This window comes from Setaria viridis, chromosome 2, assembly GCF_005286985.2.
Source record: "Setaria viridis chromosome 2, Setaria_viridis_v4.0, whole genome shotgun sequence".
Taxonomy (NCBI): Eukaryota; Viridiplantae; Streptophyta; class Magnoliopsida; order Poales; family Poaceae; genus Setaria; species Setaria viridis.
Window position 1 is genome coordinate 24,723,400 of NC_048264.2, and position 24,109 is coordinate 24,747,508.

Below are 24,109 nucleotides of genomic sequence, written 5' to 3' on the forward strand. Positions count from 1 at the left end.
TCTGGATGGATGATCTTGCATTGAATTGAGGTCTATTCTGTCCACACCGATTGTTGGATGGTGGAAAGCACTCTCCCTTCTTCATGTATGAAAGAGCATCTAGTCCCCAGTGGGTTCTGGTGTGTTGAATGATAACTAGATTAAAGGTCTAATGAACTTGTTAAGCATATGAGTAGGTACAAAGTTATTGGTGAATAACCTTTATGACAAAGAAATGTATTGATAAGCTCATATGGCGAAAAGAACAAGTGTGACATATGACATAGTGCATCTAAGCATGGAAAACAAGCAATGGTGGAGAAAATGATTAGAGGCCAGTTTGATAGACTCATATTTTCAAGATTGCTTGTGTTGAAGATAAATATCACAAGTAGGAATATTATGTGTGATCCCATGATATTTATATATATGATATATGACAAGCAAATGAAGGTGAAGATAGAGGCATGATGGCATTGGGTTATTCTTCGGTCTCTAAATAAAATGAGAAGCTTGTTAGCAACAATGGGGATATTAAAGTCAAAAAAAGATAGGATCTCAAGTGGGTTTCATTCTTGATGTCAAAACAAATCGAAGTCTGGTCAAGTGGTGACTTGGGTCATGAACTTTGCTAGGGTGAAGTGGCTAGTGCTTGGAGGATTTTGAGGTATCAAATCAAGCCTTACCGAGTATAGCAATGGGATGCATCAAATGTTTATTGAGTCATGTAAAATGGTGACTTGTGATCTAAAGTTGGATTTCATTCACATGTGTTGAATATTGATCCAAGTCACTAGCTCAAGGTTGAAGTGCTCAAACCAATCAGACAAAGTTGGATGTAGCTCTCAAGTGGATACATTGATCAAGTATGGCATGGCTCATGATGATGAAGCTCAAGTGGATGTATGTTGTATTTATGTTTGATCTTAAGTATAGGTATGACGTACTATTAAGAGGGATGCATCACATGGTCATTTGACAAAGTCTCAATGCTCAAGTTTCCTATGTGAGTTGATGAGAGACACAAAAGTCACACGTACACACTCTGTCGAGTTAGGCAGTGGAAAAATCAGAAGTTCCGGTTTTGGAAATAGAAAGTTCAGATTTAGGGTGCCACATGTTACTAACTAGTTTGAAAAACCGGAGGTTCCGGTTCTGGGAAACCGGTAGTTTCATTTTTGGTCTTACACCCTAATGGCTAGTTTTTGAGGAGTGGGGTATTTATACCCCAATCCCTCCTTAGTGGCTGGCTGCTGTTTTAGAGGTTGCTGGTGTGCTTCGTGCCTTTTCTAAGTTGAACTAAAGCCAAGATAGCTCTCCCCAACCCCTCTTTATGAGGTTGTGCGATTTTTGCTAGATCTTGTGAGTTGAGTAGTAGAGAGGAGCCATTCGTGAGTATTAGAAGAACACTCATACTGAGTATTAGAAGAACACTCATACGCTTGAGCACTTGTTTTCCTTGTCAAGTTTCATGGCTAAGAGCACATCCTTAGTGCAGCTCCAACATGGACTAGGGGTGGCATTTGCCTACTATACCAAGGGATAAATTGTCACGCCGAGTTTGCATTCTTCCTAACTCACTCCTTTACGTTTCTGCATTTCTTATTTACAACTTGTCTACCTTTACTTCCTTAGAATAGTTTTTGTTAGGATTGGCTCTAGGTTGCAAACACTACTATAGAAAACAACATCACCGCCGGCCCCAAACATCACCGCCGGTTTGAGGATCCGATGGATTAGGGTCGTCGGTGATAGCAGAAGGCATCACCGCCGGATGGGGAACTGGCGAGATGGCCTTTTTGAAAACAAAAAAAGGAAAAAAAATTGGGCCCCACACCCCACCGGTCGCCCCCGTGACACACCCCGCCGGCGCGCTTGGCCCCTCACTCCGCGGCCTGTCGGTCGCTATCGCACTTCACCCCTGCAACTGTTGTCCCAAGTGAGAGGAATGGAGGGAGAGGGAGGAAGAGGACCACATGGTGACCTAGATCCAGATCCGCGCCTACCATCGCCTGTAGCCGCGCCAGCCGTTGCCCGCAGCCGTCAACGCAGCCTATAGCCTGCTCCCAGCCACGCTCGCTGTTGATACTGCATGCAGCCCGCCCCCGCCGTCGACGCCGCCTGCTACCTGCGCCCGCCATCAACCCGGCCCGCGCCGCGCAGACCTCACCTTGTGCACCACCGCCGCCGCACCTCACCAAACCTGCTGGTGAGGGGCGAGCAGAGGGTGGAGGGAAGGAGAGGTAGAGCAGGCGCCAAGGGGAGCGGAGAGGAGAGAGGAGACCGTGAGGCTGGGCGGAGGGGCCAGCTGTCATCGCTAGGGGGAGCAGAGAGGAGAAGGGGGAGGAAGAGGGTGAGGTCGGGCGGAGGGGCCAGCCATCATCGCTAGGGGGGAGCGGAGAGGAGAAGGGAGAGGGAGAGGACGAAGAGGGGAGGGAGAGGGAGAGTTCGGGCGGAGGGTCGGGGAGGATAAGATGGAGAGAGGTTGAGAATGGGAGGGGAGAGAGATGGGGACTCGAGTGCAAGGTGAGAGAAGATGGAGAGACTGACTCGAGTGCGGATATCAACACGATTCAATTCTTTTTTTGGTTCCGCTCCTACTCGCCGGTTGGTGTTAAATCCGGCGGTGATACTTCACATCACAGCCGGTTTATTGCTAAACTTGACAATAAATTCCCTTTTTTGTTGCCACCCGACGGTAATAACTCATCACCGCCGATTTGGTTTAAATTGGCAGTGATAAGCCGTAGTGAAAACTCTTTGTGGGTTGAGAAGTTTCATTAGATCAACTATAGTTTTTTTCATATCTAGATAGCATGATCTAATTTATATTTTGATACTTTGCAGCGAAAATCATGGGTTAAAATTTTGAGTTGACTAAGGCCATGTTTAGTTTCCTCCCAACTCCCAACTTTGACACTATGCAAAAAGAAGATTCCCCATCACATCAAACTTGCGGTACATGCATGGAGTACTAAATGTAGACGAAAATCTAATTGCACAGTTTTGTTGTACTTTGCGAGATGAATCTTTTGAGCCTAATTAGTCAATATTTAGACAATAATTCACAAATACAAACGAAACGCTACAGTTGCGCATTTATGGCAAAGTACCAATTTTGCCACTCCCAAATTGGGAAGTAAACAAGGCCTAATTTAGCCCCCTCCCCCTCTTAGACCAGGAGTACCGATTTCTTGCAGCATGATCACTATATACAGGTCTCAAGAACCGGTGTAGAATTCATTATTAGCTGTCCGATCCAATCCTTCTGAACCCTACCCCTTAATGCGGGATGTTATTACTCCGTATAACCCAAGCTTATAATGGAAGGAGTCGGGCGGTCAAAGGAAGAAGACAAGGAAAATCCCAAGATCCCATCTCATCGAACTTCTTTTATTCATGAGATGAGCATCTCATTAATTAGTTAGATCTGAATTGATACCCGTCACTTCTACACCCGCGTACTATTGGTCTATTATTGTGAGATAATAATAGCAGGCCGCGTGTGACAACTAAGCATCCGATCGATCCGTTGGCTGCACTTGCAGTTGACTTGACTGCTTGCGAGCACATGTACGTCTTGCAGTCTTGGTGCTCCATCCAGGCCGGCCCACGGCATGCGAAGAAAACAAGCCAGCTGAGGTGGGGGGGCAATCACGCTGTCCGTGCCCGGAGCTGGAGCCGGAGCGTGCAGCACGGCGAGCTGCGCGAATCTGTCCACGGCGGCGATTTCCTGCTTCTTTGCGCAGCCGGGACGGCGTCTCAAGAGGTACGCACGCTGGCGCGACAGCCCCGCCCCGTAGATTTAACTACACTTTACTTTGATTCTTACGAGTATGAATTCCCACGGTTCTTGCATTGGGAGGTACTCCCTCCATTCCAAATCATAGGTCGTTTATGCATATAGAGGTAGAGTATATCTAAGTGCATAATAAAATTTATGAATTTATAAGAGTCAAAACAACATCTAATTTGGACGGAGGGAGTATAAGTTTCTTCATCTCTATTTTTTTCTTCTCCTGCTATCTTCATTCTTATATTTATATGGCGTCTATACAAGCAAATTAGTTCATTTACTTTTCTAAAATGACATATACGCGACGAACAGAGGGAGCACTTGTTTTGGATTTACGTGAAAAGCAATCATTAGTTCAAACATCCTCTAACCCATTCTTAACAACAATGCACGTCCTTTTACAGCAAACGAATATCTTCCAGTACTCTAAACATGTCACCACTTTGTCGTTCTTCGCGTTTTATCCCTGGATCCGTCTATAGGGAAAGGGAACTCACTTCTAGCCTAACTCACTTCCTGTTCGGTGAGCACATGTAGACTGCAGGCAAATCAACAAAAATAATTTTAGTGAAAACAAAACAAAAGGAAAGTGCTGCTTGTAGAATTTATGGCCTGCTCATTTATATATACTAAATGTACCCAAAGAGGATGCTGAACGTAAAAAAAAACTCAAAGGATGCTAATTTTCTGGTGCAATAAGAGTACTCTAAACCCATAGTGTTCATAGTTAACGTTTGTGTACTGTCATACACTTCACGTAGAAAAACTACATCATCGAATACATAAACCTTCCATCCTGTAAAAAGTTCTTTTCTAGGATTTTTAATCCTATAAAAATATAATTCCACATCTAGAACCGGATATGGATCCCACTTTAATTATTTTTAACCTCCACCGCACCCCATCCACTCGCCGCATCAGTGTGCGTATTATCTTCTTTCTTCTAGCTACAAACGCACAACAACAGCTCTTGTGCTCCCACCACCCCTCTACCTCCCACTCACTCGGCCCACTAGCAGGGGTGGATCTTGTGCCCGGGCTGGGGTGCTGCAGCCCATGTATTCCCTACACTCTGGAGGATAAATCGTGGAGCACGACAATTCCTTCATGCCGGAGACTTCAGAGGAGCCATGCCTGAGGAGGCCCAGGAGCACGCATGGGAAGAAGGCCATGAAGCAGTCACCCTCCTCCCTACACTTCATCTTATTGGACACCGTTGTCATCATTTTGACGCTCTCTTTTCTCAGCATGGATTCTCTAACGTGCAGAAGGGAAGTCACATGTGACTTTTTTCCCTAACGGACGTCGTCCATAACGGCTCTAGTCTTTCCCAATACAGAACAAATTAGCCTAGCTGCCGTTATCGTCCCAAAATAGATGTGAGCGATCATATGTCGTTGAAGGTGACAAATGTGGGGTTGTTGCCTAAGCGCGCTTTCCAATTCCGTGCATGTACTCTTATTTGGTGTAGCCTATGAAAATAGACTGTTTCCATCTCCGTATGCATGCAATCAAAAGAGATAGAAGTAATGATGTCATCCCACGAGTGCACATAATTTGGAATTTAAAAAAGTTATAAATCTGACACCGAGTATTAAAATTAAATTTTGATGACACCATTGAGTTTCCTTCAAAACAAGATCCCACTTGACAACATTTGGATAAACATTTTTATTAACATTTTTTAAAATCAAACTGACAGATTTATGTATACACCTTGAACACATAATACAAACTTACATAACAAATATTGTACACATCAAACAAATTACACGAACTCGCAGAACAAAGACATATACCTCTAGAGTAAATTATACAAATTTAGAGAACACATATATGTATATTGGAACAAATTATATGAAGTCCTCGAACAAAACAATTGTATGCATCGAACAAATTATATGAACTTACAGAACAAAGACGTATACCTCTCAAACAAATTATACAACTCAGAGAACAAATATATGTATACCTAGGACAAATCATACGAAGTACTCGAACAAAACAATTATATACACCGAACAAATTATGTAAACTTACCGAACAAATCATACAAACTCACAAAACAAATCCATGATTCTACCGGTTCGGTTTATAAAAATGAATAAATAAATTTGTATCATGAATTAATCATAAAATTAATTTATAATTGTCTACTAAGAAAACTAAATGCAGGAAGGAAAAGTGTAAAAATAAGAGAAAGAATAGTGAAAGAATAATAGAAAAAGAGAAAAAAAGATGGGCCCAGTGTGTGATGCATCGAACAAATTTTTTTATCTAAATGCGATATTGAGCCGAATTCATTGCATATGTTCCTGCAAGAAGTCGTCGGGCAATAAAAAAATCTCATCGCGTATATAGCCATCGCCAAATAGACCTACTCCCTATGTCCCAAATTATAGGCCGTTCTAGTTTTTCAAGGTTCATAGATTTTGCTATGCACTCAGATATACACTATAAGAAAGTTAAAATGACCCATAATTTGGGACAGAGGGAGTAGTTAATAAGTGAAGCAATAAGCAGACAGTAACAACGACATTCTCATTATGAGAAAAGCATTTTACGTTAAAAGAAATATTATTTCAAGTATTTGAAACAGTTTCATACCCCAAAAGCCAGTACTACGACAGATGAAATTGTACAGCAATTCTAGGCCTAACTGTATAAATGTATCTGATTTAGTGCTTATATTTAGTGGAGATTATTTTTGTATTTGGAGTATGGGAAGGGGGAATTCCCTTTCGCACGAGCACAAATGCACATTCCCCGCCGCTCTTTCCCGCCCTCCCCTCCTCCTCTCCGACTCTCTCCAAATCCACAGACCAGGCCGACGCACAAGCGGCGGCGGGCTGAGTTTGTCGCGCCCGAGCAGGCGGCCCGCGCGAGCGGCGGGGTGTTGAGCGGCCGCGCGAGCGCGACGGCGAGGTGGGCACCAAAGGAGAGGGGCCGCGGGTGGGGAACTCGAGAGCAGGCAGCGGCTGCGGGGCTGCCGCGGTCGACGGCGACGGGCCCGAAGCTAGCGAGCGACGGCGAGCTGGCTGCAGACGAACATGTGGTTGTTCTCGCCCTTGGCCTGCCCCGCTCGTGGCCGCTTTCTTTGGCACCCTTGGGGGCCGCGGCCACCGCCGGGTTCGGTGTGGGGCATGTGGGCGGCGGCCCCCCTGGTGTCGCGGGCCGGCGGGGCCTCGAGCGGTGGAGGCTGCAGGGCCGCGTGCGGCGGCGGGCAGCGGGCGGCGAGCGATGCGGTGTGGGCCCAACACGGGTGGAAACGGGTTGCATCCCCACCGCGAAACAGGTGGTTTCTTCGGTCCTCGTTGCGCGCGTGGTCACCGATCCTCTCTTTTCTTTTTAATTGCCTTGCCACAGCACCAAAATGCTTATGTGGCAGCCCAATTAGGCCTGGTTTGGTTCGTTTGCTTATTTTTAAGCACCCGTCACATCGAATATTTAGATACTAATTAGGAGTATTAAACGTAGACTATTTACAAAATCCATTACATAAGTGGAGGCTAAACGGCGAGACGAATCTATTAAGCCTAATTAGTCCATGATTTGACAATGTGTTGCTATAGTAAACATTTGCTAATGATGGATTAATTAGGCTTAATAGGTTCGTCTCGCTGTTTAGCCTCCACTTATATAATGAGTTTTGTAAATAGCCTACGTTTAATACTTCTAATTAGTATCTAAACATTGATGTGACACTTGCTTAAAAATAAGCAAAGGGAACCAAACACTACCTTACTTTCGAGAAACCATCCTAGTCGGCTGGGTTGGGATTGTCCTAACTGATCTGGTATATGTAAAGGGAACACCAGTGCCTTAAATTACATTTGATTATCAACTGATTGATTTGCATTTATGTTTACTCGTTTTTGAAGGACAAGGTTATCGTACTTTTCTTTGCGAGATATGGAAACTGTGATTCTAGACGGTCTCTTAAAAGAAGCCACCGCAGCATTGGCAGGTTTCGCGTACAATGAGATTGCAAAAGTGCTGGGAGTAAAACACGAGATTATCAAGCTTGAACGCAAGCTTAAAACTATCGCTGGTCAACTAAGCACGGCTCCATATCATACCATCATCCCTCATGCAGAGGGTAATCATGAATGGCTCAAACAATTGACAGAGATTGCCTACGAGGCAGAAAGTATAATTGACCGCTTCAAGATTGAAGTGGGTATGCTACAACTTCAGGTAATAATTTTGTCTTGGAGAACTTTTGTGATACATTTGCTAGATAATAATAATAATAAAATACGTGATATGGTCTCCACTCTTGAGTACACATGTTTCAACACTATGTTTTCTATGCTATAAGGAAATAGAATTACAATGCTGCAGAAGCAGTTTCTATTCCTTACCTAATAATTTCATTTTTCATGTATTAAATGAGTCATTTTTACATAAAATCAAGCCTAATTTAAATCTTCAGTGACCACAAGTAGGTATTCTGTCTATTAAGGATGGATCGGTATGTCAACTTGTATGTCTCTCGACTTCCAATACGACCATATACTATATTGGTAATCCTAGATGCGTAAAACACTGATATTCATGCAGAGTGTGTATTTTTGTGTGATATATAGTACAACACTGATGAGCATCCATTACTCCTGGACCAATGCTGTACCTAAGTTTTCTTCTTCTTTTTTTTAAAAAAAACAATGCTGTTCCTAAGTTACCCCTAACTAAATGTGCCATCTCAATAAGCCCATAAGGTGAAATGTATACCCTTGCCCTTTTACAGGTGTGCAGGTGCTGCAGAGAAGTGAATACCAGATGCCGCGCTGCGAAGCGCTTAGAGAAACTGAACAAGAGGCTGGACGATCTGGAAGCATCAAGTGAGCTAAATCAGCGGGCCCTCCAAGCACTAGCCACCATGTACCAGCGGCCTGAATCAAGCAGTGAGGAAATTGGCCCATGCCATGGTGGTGAGCCCAACGACTCGGTCGGCAGCATCATCAGTAACGACTGCGACGACCACGTGAGGCGGATGCGGGGAAACAGCATATCCCTCTTCGCGATTGTGGGAGCACCTGGGGTGGGCAAGACCACTCTGGCGCAGAAGATATACCACAAGATGAGGGAAGATCCCCAGTTCCGGAGAAGGATGTGGGTGCACATCTCCAGCAGCACCGGAAAAATGACCATCTGGTCGGGCGAGAATCCGGACGACGCAGCATCCAACTCAGAACCCAGGCAGCAGAAGGAGATAATCCGCAGGCACTTGGCGGGGTCCAACCTTCTGCTGGTGATCGACAACGTGCGAGACAAAGAAGGCTGGGAGTTCCTGGGGGAGCTAGGGGAGGGCTTCCTCGAGCGCGACGTCAGAGTCATCCTAACGGCGTCGCGCAGGGACAGGACAAGGATTATCGGGGTCAACAGGTGGTTTGGCTGCCACCACGTGAGGGCCCTGGACGAGGACGATGGGTGGCTGCTGCTCCGCAGGACGGCGCAGCTCAGGGAGCACGAGGCCGTCGGCAAATTCCAGAACGCCGGGATAAGGATCGTGAGCAAGTGCAGCGGCCTCCCGCTGGCGCTCAAGGCTGTCGGGTCTAGTCTGAGGCAGCAGGACCAGCTGGGCCCATGGATGGCTGAGCTCTCCGCCGATTTATTTGGCACGCAAGTGATGCAAAGGGAGATCCAGAGGAGCATCGACACCAGCTACATGGAGCTGGGGTATCGCCTCAAGCTGTGCTTCCTCTACTGTTCCCTCTACCCGGAGGGCTCTGTGATCCAGCAGAAGAGCATCATGCAGCAGTGGATTGCAGAAGGCTTCTTCGAAAAAGGGAGCAGTGGAACCACCGAGGAGCAGCAAGGGACATGTCCAGAGGAAGTGGAGGCCCAAAACTGCTATACAGAGCTGGTTGATAGGAGCCTCCTCCTACCTGCGGCAGATGGCTGCGCAACCATGCCAAATCTCTTGAGGTCATATGCAATCTACCGGTCGCAGGACGAGAACTACGTCGGCGATCCCCGCAACATTGGCCGTGCGTTCAAGGTGTGGCGATTGTACGCCGCAGATGGGGGTAAAATCCGTGACATCCCTAACGACGTCACGAGCCTTAGGACTCTCTTGGTCTTTGGGAGCTCAAGCCCACAGGGCGACACTAGCACCAATGCTACTCCACCAGTGATGGATATCATCTGCAAAAGGTTCACCAGCCTCAGAGTTCTGGACCTTAGAGACGGACAGGTTGACTCTGTTGGTAGTAATTTGGGGCAACTGCTGCAGCTCAGGTACCTCAACCTTTCCAACACAAGCATAAGAAGACTTCCCCATGGGGTCTCGAATCTCGTGATGCTTCAGTACTTGATCCTCAATAACTGCCGTCACCTCAACTCTCTGCCGAGTGGTGTGGGTCGTTTGAAGAACTTGAGGACCCTCGACATATCAGAAACTCCAGGGCTACAAGAGATCCGTTTCAGGCTCCGCAACTTGAAAGAACTGAACTGCTTCCGAGGCTTTCTTCCAGTTCCGAATTCTCTAGTTCCAGTAAGCAGCAGCAGTGCTTCCACAGGTTGGACATTCAAGGAACTGAGCAACCTGTCTAAGCTTACAAGCCTCCAGATACTGAATCTAGGAAGCGGCACAAGCAGACAGGAGGCGGCTGAGTTGAGGCTCCACGAGATGGGCCATCTCAAAGAGCTCGAGCTATTCTGCACCATCCCTGCTGACCACGAGCAGCCGCCAGCTGGTGGAGATGTTGAGAGCATAGGTGACGTCCTCGGTGAGCTCAAGCCCCCTGGACACCTGACCTCACTCAAGCTGGCAAAGTTTTATGGCAACGAGTTTCCGAGTTGGGTGTCATCTTCACACCTCACTTCGCTGGAGCAGCTAACCCTCGATGGCTGCTCCCAGTGCCAGCGGCTGCCGCCGTCACTGTGTGATATGATGGATCTCAACTTCCTAACAATATCGGGCTGCAGTGCATTGTGTGAGATTACCCATGAGTTCCAGGGCGCGCCAATAAATCTGGTGGCGTTTCGACGGCTGGAGCAGCTGATCGTGGCCGAGATGGAGAGCCTGCAGACATGGTCGGGCCTTCTAGAGGGCGACATGCCCTTGCTCCGCAGCTTCCACGTCTCCAGGTGCCCGAGGCTGAGTAAGCTTCCTCCCTGGCTGATACACTGCAAGGCACTGACCAGCATGAAGATACATCTCGCAGACAAGCTCCTGGAGATCAGGGGCCTGCCCGCGCTCAAGGAGCTCCAAGTGGACAGCTGCCGCGCGCTGCAGCTGATCTCAGAACTCGGCAGGCTCGAGGACCTGGAGGTCACGGCTTGCCCCGGCCTCGATGCCGTGGAGGACGTCCCTCTACTGCGCTCGCTGCGGCTGCGCGAGGACGCGAGTTCGAAGGAGCTCCCACGGTGGCTGCCGAGGCTGCCGGTCAGGCTCAGGAGGCTGGAGATCCTCGGCGGCGAGGATCTGCTGGACAGTTGCTCCTCGGAGCATGCCCCGTCCTGGCCCAGCATCAAGGACATCGCCGACCTTGTGCACGCGAAGGTGGTGCACGACGGCTCCGCCTACTTCTCCTGCATCACGAGCACGAGCACGAGCCCTCCCCGTTTCCACAGGATTAGCCTGCAATGCAGGGACCGTGCAAAAGCGTATGGTTCTACCGTTCAGACCCTCCCTCCGCCGCAGGAGGCCAAGGCGTGGGTGTGGCGCGCGCTCTACGGCCTCGCCGCTGCCTTCCTAATTGGATCTGCTGTGATTCTCTCCACTAGTGGAACGAGATCGTCTGCGAATGGAAGCATAGCAGCCTGAAATGTTCATGGATCACTCCCTCCAGTTTTTATAGAACTAATTCAGACACGTACACCTGATTAAGGTGGGCAGACGAGTTGTTAATGGTTATGTTGTGCATAAAAGGCCTGCTTTGGGCTCATTTTGGGTCATCTTGGAAAACGCCTTCACGAGATTGCTACTGAAACTGAACTTTTCCCTCACAGATGGTAACAAACCCTGCACGCGGTAAGCTGCTTGCGGACCTTACCGCGATGTGAGACAGGTTTTGCATCTGATCTAATTCTTATGTATCAATACTTAGTTGGGCTAAAAACTTACCTTCGAAACAGTCAACTTTCACTTAAGCTGTTAAGGAGCAATCTTCCAAGCCCACCAAGACGCTAGATGGTAAATACAATAGGCTCTGAGCTAAATAGATATGCTACTAAATTAGACAAATTTGTACGACAACATCAAGTTAACCCAGCACAATGCACGGAAAAAACAAACAAACTAATCCCCCTCTTTCATCTTCTCCACCACTTGTACTTCATCATCATCTTCAACCACCGAGGCAGACTCCCCATCCCTCATCATATCTGAACTCGAATTGCGGGTTTCTGGCGTTGCTGACGGTAATGAGGCTCCAGCTCCAGCCTTGGCTGGTGTCACTTCTTGTTCCACGCCGGAAACCATGGTCACCTCATCGGTGTTCACATCCATCATCTTGTGCTGCTTCGGGGCTTTCTGCTCTGCTGGGCTCTTCTCGTTGGATGTCAGCTCTAGTTTAACCTCTTTGGGTGGGGTGTGAACATCCATGGTGGCTGCCGCTCTAGCTGCATGCAGTATCTGAAGCCTGTAGTCAGTTTCTGGTCGGCGGCACACCTTCCTCAATGGAACAATTTCCTGCAAAATTAAAAGATATTTTTAAGTGTGTTGAAATAATGCAACAAACACTAAAATGCAGCAGTCTGGTTTTTGGATTTAAGAACACAACAGAGCAAGGTAATTATCCCAAGATAAAAAATAACTTATTTACATTTGTAATATGGTAGTTCAGGATAAAACACAGTACCGATTCTGAGAACAGGATATGCTGCTTGACTTGGAGCATATATATATATATATTGAGTAAAACAGTAAATTCCATAGTAGGTTTATGACCTTATTTAACAGTGTCTTTAAACTTCTGGAGGCAATCAACATTAAGTTTTATCCTGAACGGGTTGAGGACATAATGACTTGCTTTTGCAACTTCTAAACTGGTTGAGCACAGATTGAATTGTTTTTGCATGTTCAGGAACCTAAATTATTGTGCATAATTGAAATTAATGTACAACTTCACAGACATATAATCAATTTACCCTGAAAAGTATGTCATTTCCTTGGGAGAACAATGGTTTCAGGGTATCAACACCAAATAAAATACAAGGTCGGCAACAGGCTTCACTAAAATAGTTGCAGCACATGAATGGGCAACACCAGATAGGGTGGAGAAATACCTCAGAAGAATCATGATCATAGCGAACAAGAAATCTACATCTGCATCCTCTTACATCATGCCTTCTCCTTTGGGCATCAAGGACACGAGCATCAAAATAGAGAGCCTGTTCTTTACCTTCCTGAAAAATTATAGCATAGAAGTATTAACGCAAGCCAGCAACTTGGGTGAATGATAGCAGCAAAGAACAACATAATCAAATGAAATATAGATGGATCATGTGTTCAGTTTCCTTCATGATATTACATCCAAACGTGACAAATAATTAATAATCCTCATTTCAACAATAGTCATTGTATGTTTTTAATGAGTATCTTTCTCATTTGGAGTGGCAATGATCCTCAGCGCTTGCGCAACAACAACCACGATATACATGACTATGTTGGGCACATATATTTGATGACAGTTTTTCACATATTTGAATACTCTTTTAACCCCTTCGATAGTTCATTTCATAGAAAAAAACTAGCTTAATCAGGAAAAATTAAACAAAAAGTTTAGTGGCTGCAATCATCAGATCTGATACCAAATGTTGTGGTCCTTCACTACAAGATGGTGGCAGCGCACTATAGAGAAGAGAAGGTGCATTCAGAAGTTGCTGGAGGCCCAGTGCCTTGCTAATTACACAAGGTGGATAGGGTTTCACCTCATGCATGCAGATAGAAAAAATATCAAATATAAAATATAGCTATACTTTATCCAACTAGCAATTAGGTGTACAAATGCATCCAAGAATCATGGGCCTCATGAGCGAACCCTAGGATGAGTGAAACACATATCCAAATACCAATCAACCCTGATGTGATCTTTGTCTATTTACAGGATGTGGTAAAAGAACTGGTCCAAGGTTAAACTCGCGACATTGCAGTAAAAATTCTTGGTGTCAAACATGAATACCAAGAATACAGAAGCAAAAAAGCAAATGGCGTGAGAATTCAACATCCTAATTAGTATTGCTAGTATATATCAAAGCAAAGCCATTGAACTAGTATCAGTAACGGCCTGTTCGCTTCAGCTTATTCACCCAGCTTATCAGCCACCAAACAGTATTTTTCTCTCACAACAAATCAGCCGTTTCAGCTTTTCAGCCGGCTTATAAGCTCAAACGAACAGGCATAGCAACTGGAATTGTCAGTACAAGTAGAACAAACACTAAAGGCTACACATGAATACATGGTGCTAAGGCATCTCAGTTATTACATCAAAAGTCGGCAACACAACGTTTTAAGGAATCAAATTACTGATTGCATAACAAATAACTGCAGTGCAGAAATTGCACTTCCATTTCAAATAGCGTACAAATCTGGCGGAGCTCAATTTTCAAGAGAAATATCAGTAATACCAGGCCATAATATCAGATGGAGCAAAGGACAGATTTTCGGAACTAATTTCGTATAACCAACCTTCAGTGCACACTAACAAATAGAAACCTAGTAAGATTCAACAGTTTTGGAAGATAAAATCAAAAGCCAAAAAAAATTTGCACGGCAACATAATTGAAGAGTAAGAATCTAACTATCACTCTAAACTCTCAAATGTAAAACAAGATCAACTAAGGAACTGTTTTAAAAAACTCACCAAACATAGGATACAAATGCACAGTGCTCTAAGGGCTAGAAGAAAAGCCATCCTTTATAGAACAAGAACTTTGATAATGAAACTAAAGCATGGCTACACAGAAATTCTCAAGTTGCCACATATGCCTAGGTGATAGGTCAAAGAAAGTTCAAAATGACAGCACCTGAAAGCAAAGAATTAGGTCCCCTGGAAGCACTGCAACACATTCAGTGGCCTCACATGGAAGAGAACGCTGTCGCACACATTTGCGAACATTGATCCATTCATCTTCCTCTGCTCCAAATCCAGAAAAACGAACCCGTACTTCCTGGAATAAACACACAAGAAATAAAGTAGGTATAAGCCAAATAGGCATCTGAGCAATACCACCAATTTATAAAAGTTTAACAATACATGAAATACAGCAGTTTATAAAATCGCATATGCAAACCATCCTCCATCCATATTAGAAGCCTGTATTTCAATTACAAATTAGAAAACAGGAGAAACTACTTCTACTGACTCAGTGACTCCACCATATCATATACTACTAACTTGAATCCATCTTACAACTGTTAGATTGCCTCAGGTTGCCTTCCTCCTAATTATCCTACAGACTCCTATACTAATTCCCGACTTACCTAATATATTCTAGAATTCACTTGTGCAATCCAGGATACATCAATATTATAGAATGTTTGGAATGCAAGACAGTAGAGATGATATAGCATCCTAATTCCTATCACAAATTAATTTACTGCATCACCTTTGTAGACAAAGAGAAAACAACGGAATCACATATAGCTTCAGTATTAGAATTCTGCTTTCAAAAAATATTGCTGGAAATGTCTTTTGACTCTTTGCCATTTAGTAACTTCAATGATATGTAATAAAATACTGACATCCTTACCGGTTCCCCTGATTCAAACAACCTATGAGACAGAAACGCAGCAACATCATACCTGCAACATAAAAGGGTGTTACACATGCAAGAATTCGAGTCCTTTTAAATACGATATTTTTTTGGAACAGATTAAACAATTTCAATGACACAGAACAGAAATAAATTCCTTGGTCAAATAAAGGGTGTATAAATTTATAGTGAACAAATCCAGAGATGCCTTCATGGTTCTCTCATTGTGGCCACTAACAAGTCACATGTAGGAAACAACACTAGACAAGCACTACTTATCCTTACTATTATTCTTTTATTCCATCCCTACAAGTAAATAACTTCCTCTGATGCTTTCAAAAAAGAAATTGATTGCATGAGTGACATTACTATTCACAAAATCAGTTTAGTGCCATTTTTTACAACTCTATAAAAAGGATCCTTTAGTTATGATTCCAGTTTTATCTGGGTTGCCTCCCCAAATTGGACAAGGATGATAGGTTAAATGGAGTAACTTGGGCCATCATTCAGCAACAAAATACATCTTCATGACAAACAAAAACACATACAAGCATATGACAACAGAAAAAGAACAAGAAGTATGAGATACGAATATGTCCATACCATGCGCCATCTCGAGCTGACTTGGCTTCGAACTCAACCTGGACACCCTCCACAGGGTTCTTCCCTGGTTATCAGCAAAGGCAACAATCATCAGCGGAAAAAAGGAACTAAAATCGGTCGTATAACTACAGCCCTGTTTGGCAGGGCCATAGCTGTCGATTTAGCATGATGCGGAGGGGACCCTTGCACCGCAAACAAAACCTTACAGGCAGAAGCATCCACGCACTGAATCCTCGAAAGGAGAGGCACAATTGCACCCCACAAGTGGATAGGTTTGGTGCTCCCACACCGCTAGAAGAAGCATTTCATCACCCCATTCCTATGTAATCACCAGGGGAGGAGGAGATGAAGAATCAATCACCTGCGGAGGGGGAGGAGCCGTGGTGCGCGGCGACAGCGGAGGGCTGACCGGCCCTGAAGGCGGAGGAGTTGGCGGCGTGCTGGAGGTGGTCGGCCCCCGAGGGCGTCATCTTAGCCGCCGGCGGCGGCGCGGCCCTGGTGGTCTTGGCCCGGTGCGAGTAGCGCCTGTTCTGGAACCAGTTCCACACCTGGGCCCATCCCCACCCCACGAATCGAAATTTCACATCACAGACAGATCGGAATAATAATCAGAAGAAGGAAGCAAACCCTAAATCAAAAGATTTTTTACCCCCCTAAAAAAGGGAAGGAAGGGGAACGGCGGAGGAGCTCCCGTTTCATGAATCAAATCAGGCGCGGGAAGGGAAAGGAATTCCCGAGACGGGAGGGCGGGCGGGCGGGCGTACCTGCTTGGGCTGGATGGTGACCCTGCCGGCGCGCTCGGGCGAGGCGGAGAACTTGTCGGCGAGCGTCTGCAGCACGGTGCGGGTGGGGATGGCGTTGTTGAGCTGCTGCAGGCGCGCCTCCATCTCCGCCACCTCGGACGGGAGGAAGCGGAACGCCGGGGCGCCGGTGCTCGGCGGGCGGCCCATCGGTGCCGCCGCTTCTCTCTGCGACAACGAGGAGGGCGGCGGTGGCGATGGGTGAGAAGGTGCTCGGATCGGATGGGGTGGATCGGCGGGCGGGGGTGGGGAAAGCAGTGACGGGGAAGAGTGAGGCGTCACGATGGAGGTGACGGCTCAGGCAGGTGCTGTCTCCGTGACGTCGTGCTGCCGGCGAGCGGTGGCCACCGAGGGCTCCTGGTCTACCGCAAGATGGTTAAATGGCCCTCCTGTCTACCGCAAGGTGGTTAATGATGGAACTACATAGCCTAGCAAGCTCTTCGCGGTTCCGTTCCGTTCCGTTCCAGGACATATAGCAGCGCCGCGTCCCTTTGATTTATTTTCAGCGCGCTATTATATTTGAGCGCGCCTTCGAGTTTTTTTTTACTTTTTAGGGCGTTTTTTTTCCAGCGTGACACCAGTTCCTATCTGACTGCTGCATTTTTTTTACTTTTTTTGCTGGGAAGTGGTTTGAAGTAGGATACTAACGGGTGGGCCCTTGCAACTTAAAGTTTGAAGTTTAATATACTAATACGTCCAACTAAAAAACAGAAGTGACAGAACTGAGAACAAAATTGTTATTACACAAATTTGAGAACTAACAAATCAGTAATAATTAACTAAGTAACTTCAGGTGTACTTGATCCCCACACTAAAATGAATCATCTCCTCATGAAGATCTGGGGCACCTGTTAGTAATAAACATAGAATTAGAGTAAGTTTTAGAAATGTTGGGTTGTGGAAAAGGAACACCATTGAATATCATAATGGCTTTGACAAGATAATTGTTGAACAGCAATATGTTAAATTTCTAAAAAATGTTGAACATTATGGAGAAAATTCGAAGGTGAAATCAGATCTGTTGAACCTTTTCGTGTAAATTTTTTGAATAAAAAATGTTGGAAACTAGAATATGTTAGAAACTAGAAATGTTGGAAACTAAAAAATGTTAGAAACTAAAAATTGTTGAACTAAAAAATGTGGAAACTAGAAATGTTGGAAACATTCATCATAAAAGGTGAACATCGTAAAAGGTGAACATGCAATTGTAAATGTTAGAAATTTACAAAATGTTAGAAAGATGCAGTTTTTGTATCATAACAATTAAAATATAAAACATAGATAATCATTGATAGGAAACTTGTGACAATCCTGGAAAGCAAATGGTAGAGGACAACATTTGAATTAAAGTAGCATGTCGATAAACTTTTCATAAAATTTGTTGTACTTGTAAAAGAGGAGTTGGAACAAACATAAGATGAACAACTACTATCCTTATGGAATATCAAAAGTGAATATGTCATAATAGACCTTTTGAGCTTCTGTTACGAAAATGACTAGTGCATCAGGATCACCCTACCCTAACTTACAAAGTGGGGTTCCTGATTAATGTTGGGTGCATGTCAAAAAAAAGTTAGCTATTATTGGAAAAATGTTGGAGTATGTCAAAAAATGTTGGGCAAACAATTTAAGAATATATTGGTATATGCTAAAAATATGTTGAATTATGTAAAGAAAATGTTGGTCTATCAGGCAAAATGTTGGTGAATGCCAGATAAATTGTTGGTCAACATCAAGACATGGTGCTATGTGTCCCAAATAAGTTAAAGGAAAATGTTAGTGTATGTCAATGAAATGTTGGATAATATTAAAAAAAATAAGTTCAAGAAAAAACTGTGCATGAAAAATTGTTGATAATGGTCAAGAAAATGTTGGAGATTGAGGAAAAATGTTGGGCAATCATCAATAAATGTTGATTTAGGAAACAAATGTTGAGAAATATAAAGGAAATGTTGGAGATGTGTTCAAAATAAGTTGAACAGATTCTAAAATGTTGGTAAGAGTTCAAAACAACTTTAAGAATATATTGGTACATGGTCAAAAAATGTTGGCAGCCATCAATAAATGTTGAATTATTTATAGAAAATGTTGGTGTATCAAGAAAAATGTTGGTGTATGTAAAATAAATTGTTGGGGAGTGTGGAAAAATGTTCTGCAAGCATAAAAAATGTTGATTTATGTAAAAATAATGTTGGTCAATATCTATAAGTGTTGGTGTGTGTTCAGAAATAAGTAAAAGGAAAATGTTTGTGTATGTAAAGAAATGTTGGTCATTCTCAAGAAAAATGTTGGTTAGAGTATAAAAATTGTTTGAATACCATAGAAAAAATGTTCGTGCATGTCAAACAAATGTTGATCGATATCAAGAAATGTTGGTGCATTTAAAAAGATGTTGGGCAACTTAAATAAATGTTGTGCAACACATGACTTGAAGAAAATGTTTGAGTGTGTTAAAAACTATTGAAATTAGGCATCATGACTTCGCGGATAACAAAATTTCCATCCATAGCCACTCCATTCAAAGAAAATAGCAGAAGCTACATACCTTATTAATCAAGCCATCATCAACCATGACATTGCTTATCTTTTTGAACAACTCATACATATTTCATGTACATTAACTGCAAAAATGTAGAAGAAAGTAAGCAAGACAAGAATCCAATTATCATTTGTTCCTCGGAAGCATAGTTAGCAATGGAAGGTGTAAAAAGAAAAACTGTTAGTTGTAACCATCTACTTATGAGTTTTGACATAGTTTTCAAGTTTAGCTAGTTCTCACAAGATATGTGCTCTTAAATAATTTGACATGGCTAGAGGCATGATGATCTAGAAGGGTAAAGGAATTAAACTATTAGTTGTAAACCAATCCGGTAGGAAGATGTCACATGTTTGATACTTTGATTCATAGATAAAGTGTTTATCAAGGTCACAAAAATTAGTAGAACGAAAAATTAATGAATTTAGTAAGTACTCGAGGTAGTGCTAGAAATGTAGAGAGCCTAGATGGCTTACTATAGTATAAAAAAAGATGTATTGCTTCATGTATTATTCGCTCGCTTCTCACAGAGAAGCCAAACGCTTTACTTGAGCTTAGCATTGAAAGATACAAAACGAATGAGACAGAGCCTGCAAGACTCCTCATGTGGGCAAGATAGCAAGACAAGCCTCAAGGGTCCTCATGAACATCCTAGTAGAGCCATGAGTTTGTCTTTCAGAGAATCCACAATCCTCGACAATGACGGCTACTGCCTCATGAGTCATGTCACTAAAGAATAAAAATAAGATGAGCTTCTGACAATAACAATCACCAAATAACTAGAACTGAAAAACATTAAGATACAAATCCATTATCCCTTATCTTGTACTTGCAAAGGGCTCAGCCCGCAAATAGCATCAAGAGATAGCACAAACTAATGTGAGGAAACTGATATTTTGCCGAAACCGTGGAGACTTACAATAAGTTCAAAGAAGAACAAGAACTGAAACTTCAGGAGTGGCTTAGAGAGTCTGAAAAAGCTGAAGATAATAGAGACTGAGTCTGTTATAAGATAACTGCTTCAGTTCTGCGACGTTGTTAGAGCATAACAAGGCATCTTCATTTCCGAATTCGGTCAATTCCCAGCTAAAAACAGAACATGGTACCTTTTCATGAGACGGCTTGATGGGTACAGATGCATGGATGCTGGAATACTGTAATTTGCGAGATCCTTTTTGTCATACCTTTATTGACTGAGAAATTTAATGGTCATCAGTGTACTCTGAAACAGCCTGAAGAACATTGCAGTTTTACCTAACACGATTACACCTGTACTGCTAGTGTCGAGTGAGATATGCTTCTGAAACAGCCAGAATATACTTGCATCAAGAAAAGGGGCGTCTATATTTGTCAGATCTCATTGCAAGCTCAGATAACATCAAGAGATAGCACAAACTAATGCATCTGAGTGAGGTTCCGTGGGGGAGGGAGGGAGAGCCGGACGGGAGCACGTACCTCACAGCCGACGGAGGAGCCGATGCGCTTGAGGTAGCCGATGACGTCCTGGCGGTGGCGCTCTGCCTCCTTGGTGGCGGTGGACGCGCAGCACCACCTCGCACGCCGCCGCCTCCGCCGCGCGCATCGCGTCCCACTGGATCGTCGACGGCGTCGGCGCCCTCCTCGCCATCACCGCCGCCAGCGTCTCCCTGTCCCCGCCAGTGCCGGTGCGGCTCGAGCCAGCACCGCCGCCCCGCCCCCACGGAAGGCCCGAGCGGAGCGAGCCGGCGGCAGCGAACCGCGTGGTCGCCTCCTCGGAGCCCCGAGCGGAGGAACGTGAGGATCAGATTGGAACGGAACGGGAAAATGAAACAACGGAAAAGAAAAAGGTGTATGCGTCCGAGCCTAGGAGGGAACCTGCACCAAAAATCTTCCAGAAGATGGATAGGATTTCCCGTGGCGGTGGGATTTGGATCGGCTCTCCCCCTCTCTAGGCTTCCACGGTTTCCAGCAGGGTAAGGCTGCTTACGCAATGGGCCAGAGGGAAGGGAGCTCGACTGGGCCTAAGCATGTGGATGGGCTTCAATTTAATCGTGGAAAAGGGCAGGTTTGTCTTTTCATTTTCTAGGAGTAGGCTTTGTCTTTAAAAACTAAGGTCCTCTTTTGGAACCTTGTGCTAAAGTTTACCACCCTGAAATAGAGTGCTAAAGGGTTGTTTGGATACAGTGCTAAAGGGTTGTTTGGATACAGTGCTAAAGTTTAGCACCTTGGGTGAGAAATGACTACATTGCCCTTATTTATGACTGGCTTGGGGAAAAGTGGAGAGGAGAGAGAGGGGCAACTAGGGAAAAAGTGAGTTTGGGCGGCCACTTTTAGCACCCATTAGCACCTTTTAGCACCCCTTGGGTGTGCTAAAGAAAAGGTGCTAAACTTTAGCACTCACCTTTTAGCACCCCTATTTGGGTGTTCAAGTGCTAAAAGTGTGCTAAAAGTGGCGTGCTAAAGTTTAGCACCCCCTTCCAAACACCCCCTAAGTGTCTCCTGCTACGGGCAGAAAAACCGTCACTAAAAGCATTGCGTCAAAAGAAGCAATGAACAACCAGAGTGAAAAGCATTGGAAAAAATATATTTTTCATCACTTAAGTATCGCAAAAAGTGTGACATTCATCTCTCATGTTTCATTTGGTGCAAACCAATTCCTTAACTAACTAAACCGGTGCAGTTATCATCCCCATCTTAGTTTAACAATCATTTAGAATCATATAACAATGATTTTTAGCCATGTAATCATCTCGTTAATTACCGCTTAGCCACATCTTATGTTGAGTCAATCGCTACAACAATTTGGTCGGGAGCAGGCCTACCTTGATTCAAGGTATTCAGTTTGAATACCTTTATTTTTGCAAAAGAGTTTTGTATATACTATGTATTAGTGTTTATATGTATAAAAAACAAAAATAAATAGGCTAACCTTCAGTCCGACCCAGAAATAGTCCTCCTCAACACCTGCCTAATCTGCTCTCTTCCTCTACTCCATTCCTCACCCAATGACCCACTCTATCACACGGCCCAATTGCACTGCTGCTCACAGCCTCCTCACGTAGGTAGAGCGGCAACACTCGAGTCCCGACGCTTGTTTTTATTGATGCCTGGATGGGTGTTTGAGAGAAGGAGGCTAAACTTTAACCCTGTCACATCGGATGTTCGGATACTAATTAGGAGGACTTAACATAAGCTAATTACAAAACTAATTGCAGAATCCCTAGGCTAAATCACGAGACAAATCTATTAAGCCTAATTAATCCATCATTAGTGAGTGGCTACTGTAGCACCACATTGTCAAATTATGGACTAATTAGGCTTAATAGATTCGTCTCACGATTTAGCCTAGGGGTTGTGTAATTAGTTTTGTAATTAGTCTAGATTTAATACTCTTAATTAGTGTCAAATATTCGATGTGACGGGGGCTAAAATTTAACCCCCTCCCCCGAACACCCCTCCGGTCATTCCTCATTGACTCCATAGATTCTCAAATTGAAAATCTAAGGTCGCAGGGATGCATGGTGAAGGTCAGCAGCGAGACTTCAGCTTGTGCAGGTGCCAAGACGGAGGTGCGTAGGCCGGGGTACGATCGATAGGCACAAGGCCCGCGCAGATGGGCGGTACACCATGGTGGCGGCCGATGGCAACAGGAATCCCTCTTCCTCTGCTAATCTGCGCCTTCAACTTCTTCTGGTCCGCTCCAAGCTCCGACAAAGTGAATCACTGTCAAGCGACAATGGTACTTCTACCATCTATTTGAAATTTAGGTTGTCAAATTTTTCCTTTACCCTTTGAAAGTTTGAATACCCATTCTCCAAATCATGAGCCCGCCTTCGAATTTGGTGTGAATCAGATCCATTTTAATCCACTAAAATATTTTATGGGTAGCCATTGTAGAGGTTTATAGAAAAGTTATCGTGGATTTTATATTTTTGACTCATTACATCGCCAAGAAGTGATAAGTCAGATATTTATGTGGCATAAACTGCTAGATGGCACTAAATTATTGTTATGTCGAGGCGGGGATGATTAGTGCATCGATATAATTAGTTAAGGGATCGATTTGCACCAAATTAAACATAAGAGATGAATGTTACACTTTCAAAATACTCAAGGGATGAAAATACACTTTTCCTCCTTTTTTCATGGGGATGATAAGTGCCCTGATATAATTAGTTAAATGATCGATTTGCACCAATTAAAATATACGAGATGAATATCACACTTTCAAAATACTCAAAGGGTGAAAAGTACACTTTTCCTCCTTTATTTGTGTTAGCTTTGGACTCAAATGCTACATAAGTTGTTCAAGCAGCTATATGTGCAAGAGGTCGAGGAAAGCACGATTCTTTCACCCCCGGTATTTCTTAGTTGGTTGCAACTCAGTCAACTTGGTTACATGACTCGAGTGACATGTTATAAACTTGTCATATGAGAATTAAATAATATTTACAACAATAAGTCCGAGCACATTAAATCCTAAGAATATTGGAAATATATTCCCTAGAACTAGTAGAAGAGCATGTTCGGTTTTCTAGAGTTGATGGTTATAGTTTCTTAAAGCTAGGAGCCTAGCGATGGGCTACGAGGTAGGCTACGCTAGCGAAAAATAAAATTTTCTACCGCGTAAATTAGAAAATTGTTGTTATAGATCACGGGATTACCACTAGACGTGCAGATGCGGAAGTTGATGAAGCACGTCGGGGCAGT

General features: G+C 44.1%; 2 protein-coding genes across 5 annotated transcripts; one reads left to right on the forward strand and one right to left on the reverse strand.

Moving 5' to 3' along the window:
- Window positions 1-3,101: 3,101 nt before the first annotated feature.
- Window positions 3,102-11,633, forward strand: LOC117846502 (putative disease resistance protein RGA3). The gene is made up of 3 exons (XM_034727703.2): window positions 3,102-3,748; window positions 7,657-7,972; window positions 8,526-11,633. Exons 2-3 carry the CDS (start codon window positions 7,688-7,690, stop codon window positions 11,547-11,549), a joined length of 3,309 nt encoding a protein of 1,102 aa, XP_034583594.1. The 5' UTR covers window positions 3,102-3,748; window positions 7,657-7,687; the 3' UTR covers window positions 11,550-11,633.
- Window positions 11,634-11,845: 212 nt separating this feature from the next.
- On the reverse strand, window positions 11,846-21,214 carry LOC117846503 (protein SAWADEE HOMEODOMAIN HOMOLOG 2). Of its 4 annotated transcripts, XM_034727705.2 has the most exons (10): window positions 20,876-21,214; window positions 20,605-20,720; window positions 19,430-20,506; window positions 16,849-17,732; window positions 16,446-16,632; window positions 16,085-16,148; window positions 15,479-15,530; window positions 14,753-14,896; window positions 13,013-13,132; window positions 11,846-12,416 (listed from the first exon to the last, which is right to left on the reverse strand). In XM_034727705.2, exons 4-10 carry the CDS (start codon window positions 17,032-17,034, stop codon window positions 12,024-12,026), a joined length of 1,146 nt encoding a protein of 381 aa, XP_034583596.1. In that variant the 5' UTR covers window positions 17,035-17,732; window positions 19,430-20,506; window positions 20,605-20,720; window positions 20,876-21,214; the 3' UTR covers window positions 11,846-12,023. The 4 variants fall into 4 exon arrangements, with proteins under 4 accessions (XP_034583596.1, XP_034583598.1, XP_034583595.1 ...); XM_034727707.2 differs by having other exon boundaries at window positions 19,430-19,505; window positions 20,340-21,214; XM_034727704.2 differs by having other exon boundaries at window positions 19,430-20,149; window positions 20,340-21,214.
- Between the last annotated feature and the right edge of the window lie 2,895 nt (window positions 21,215-24,109).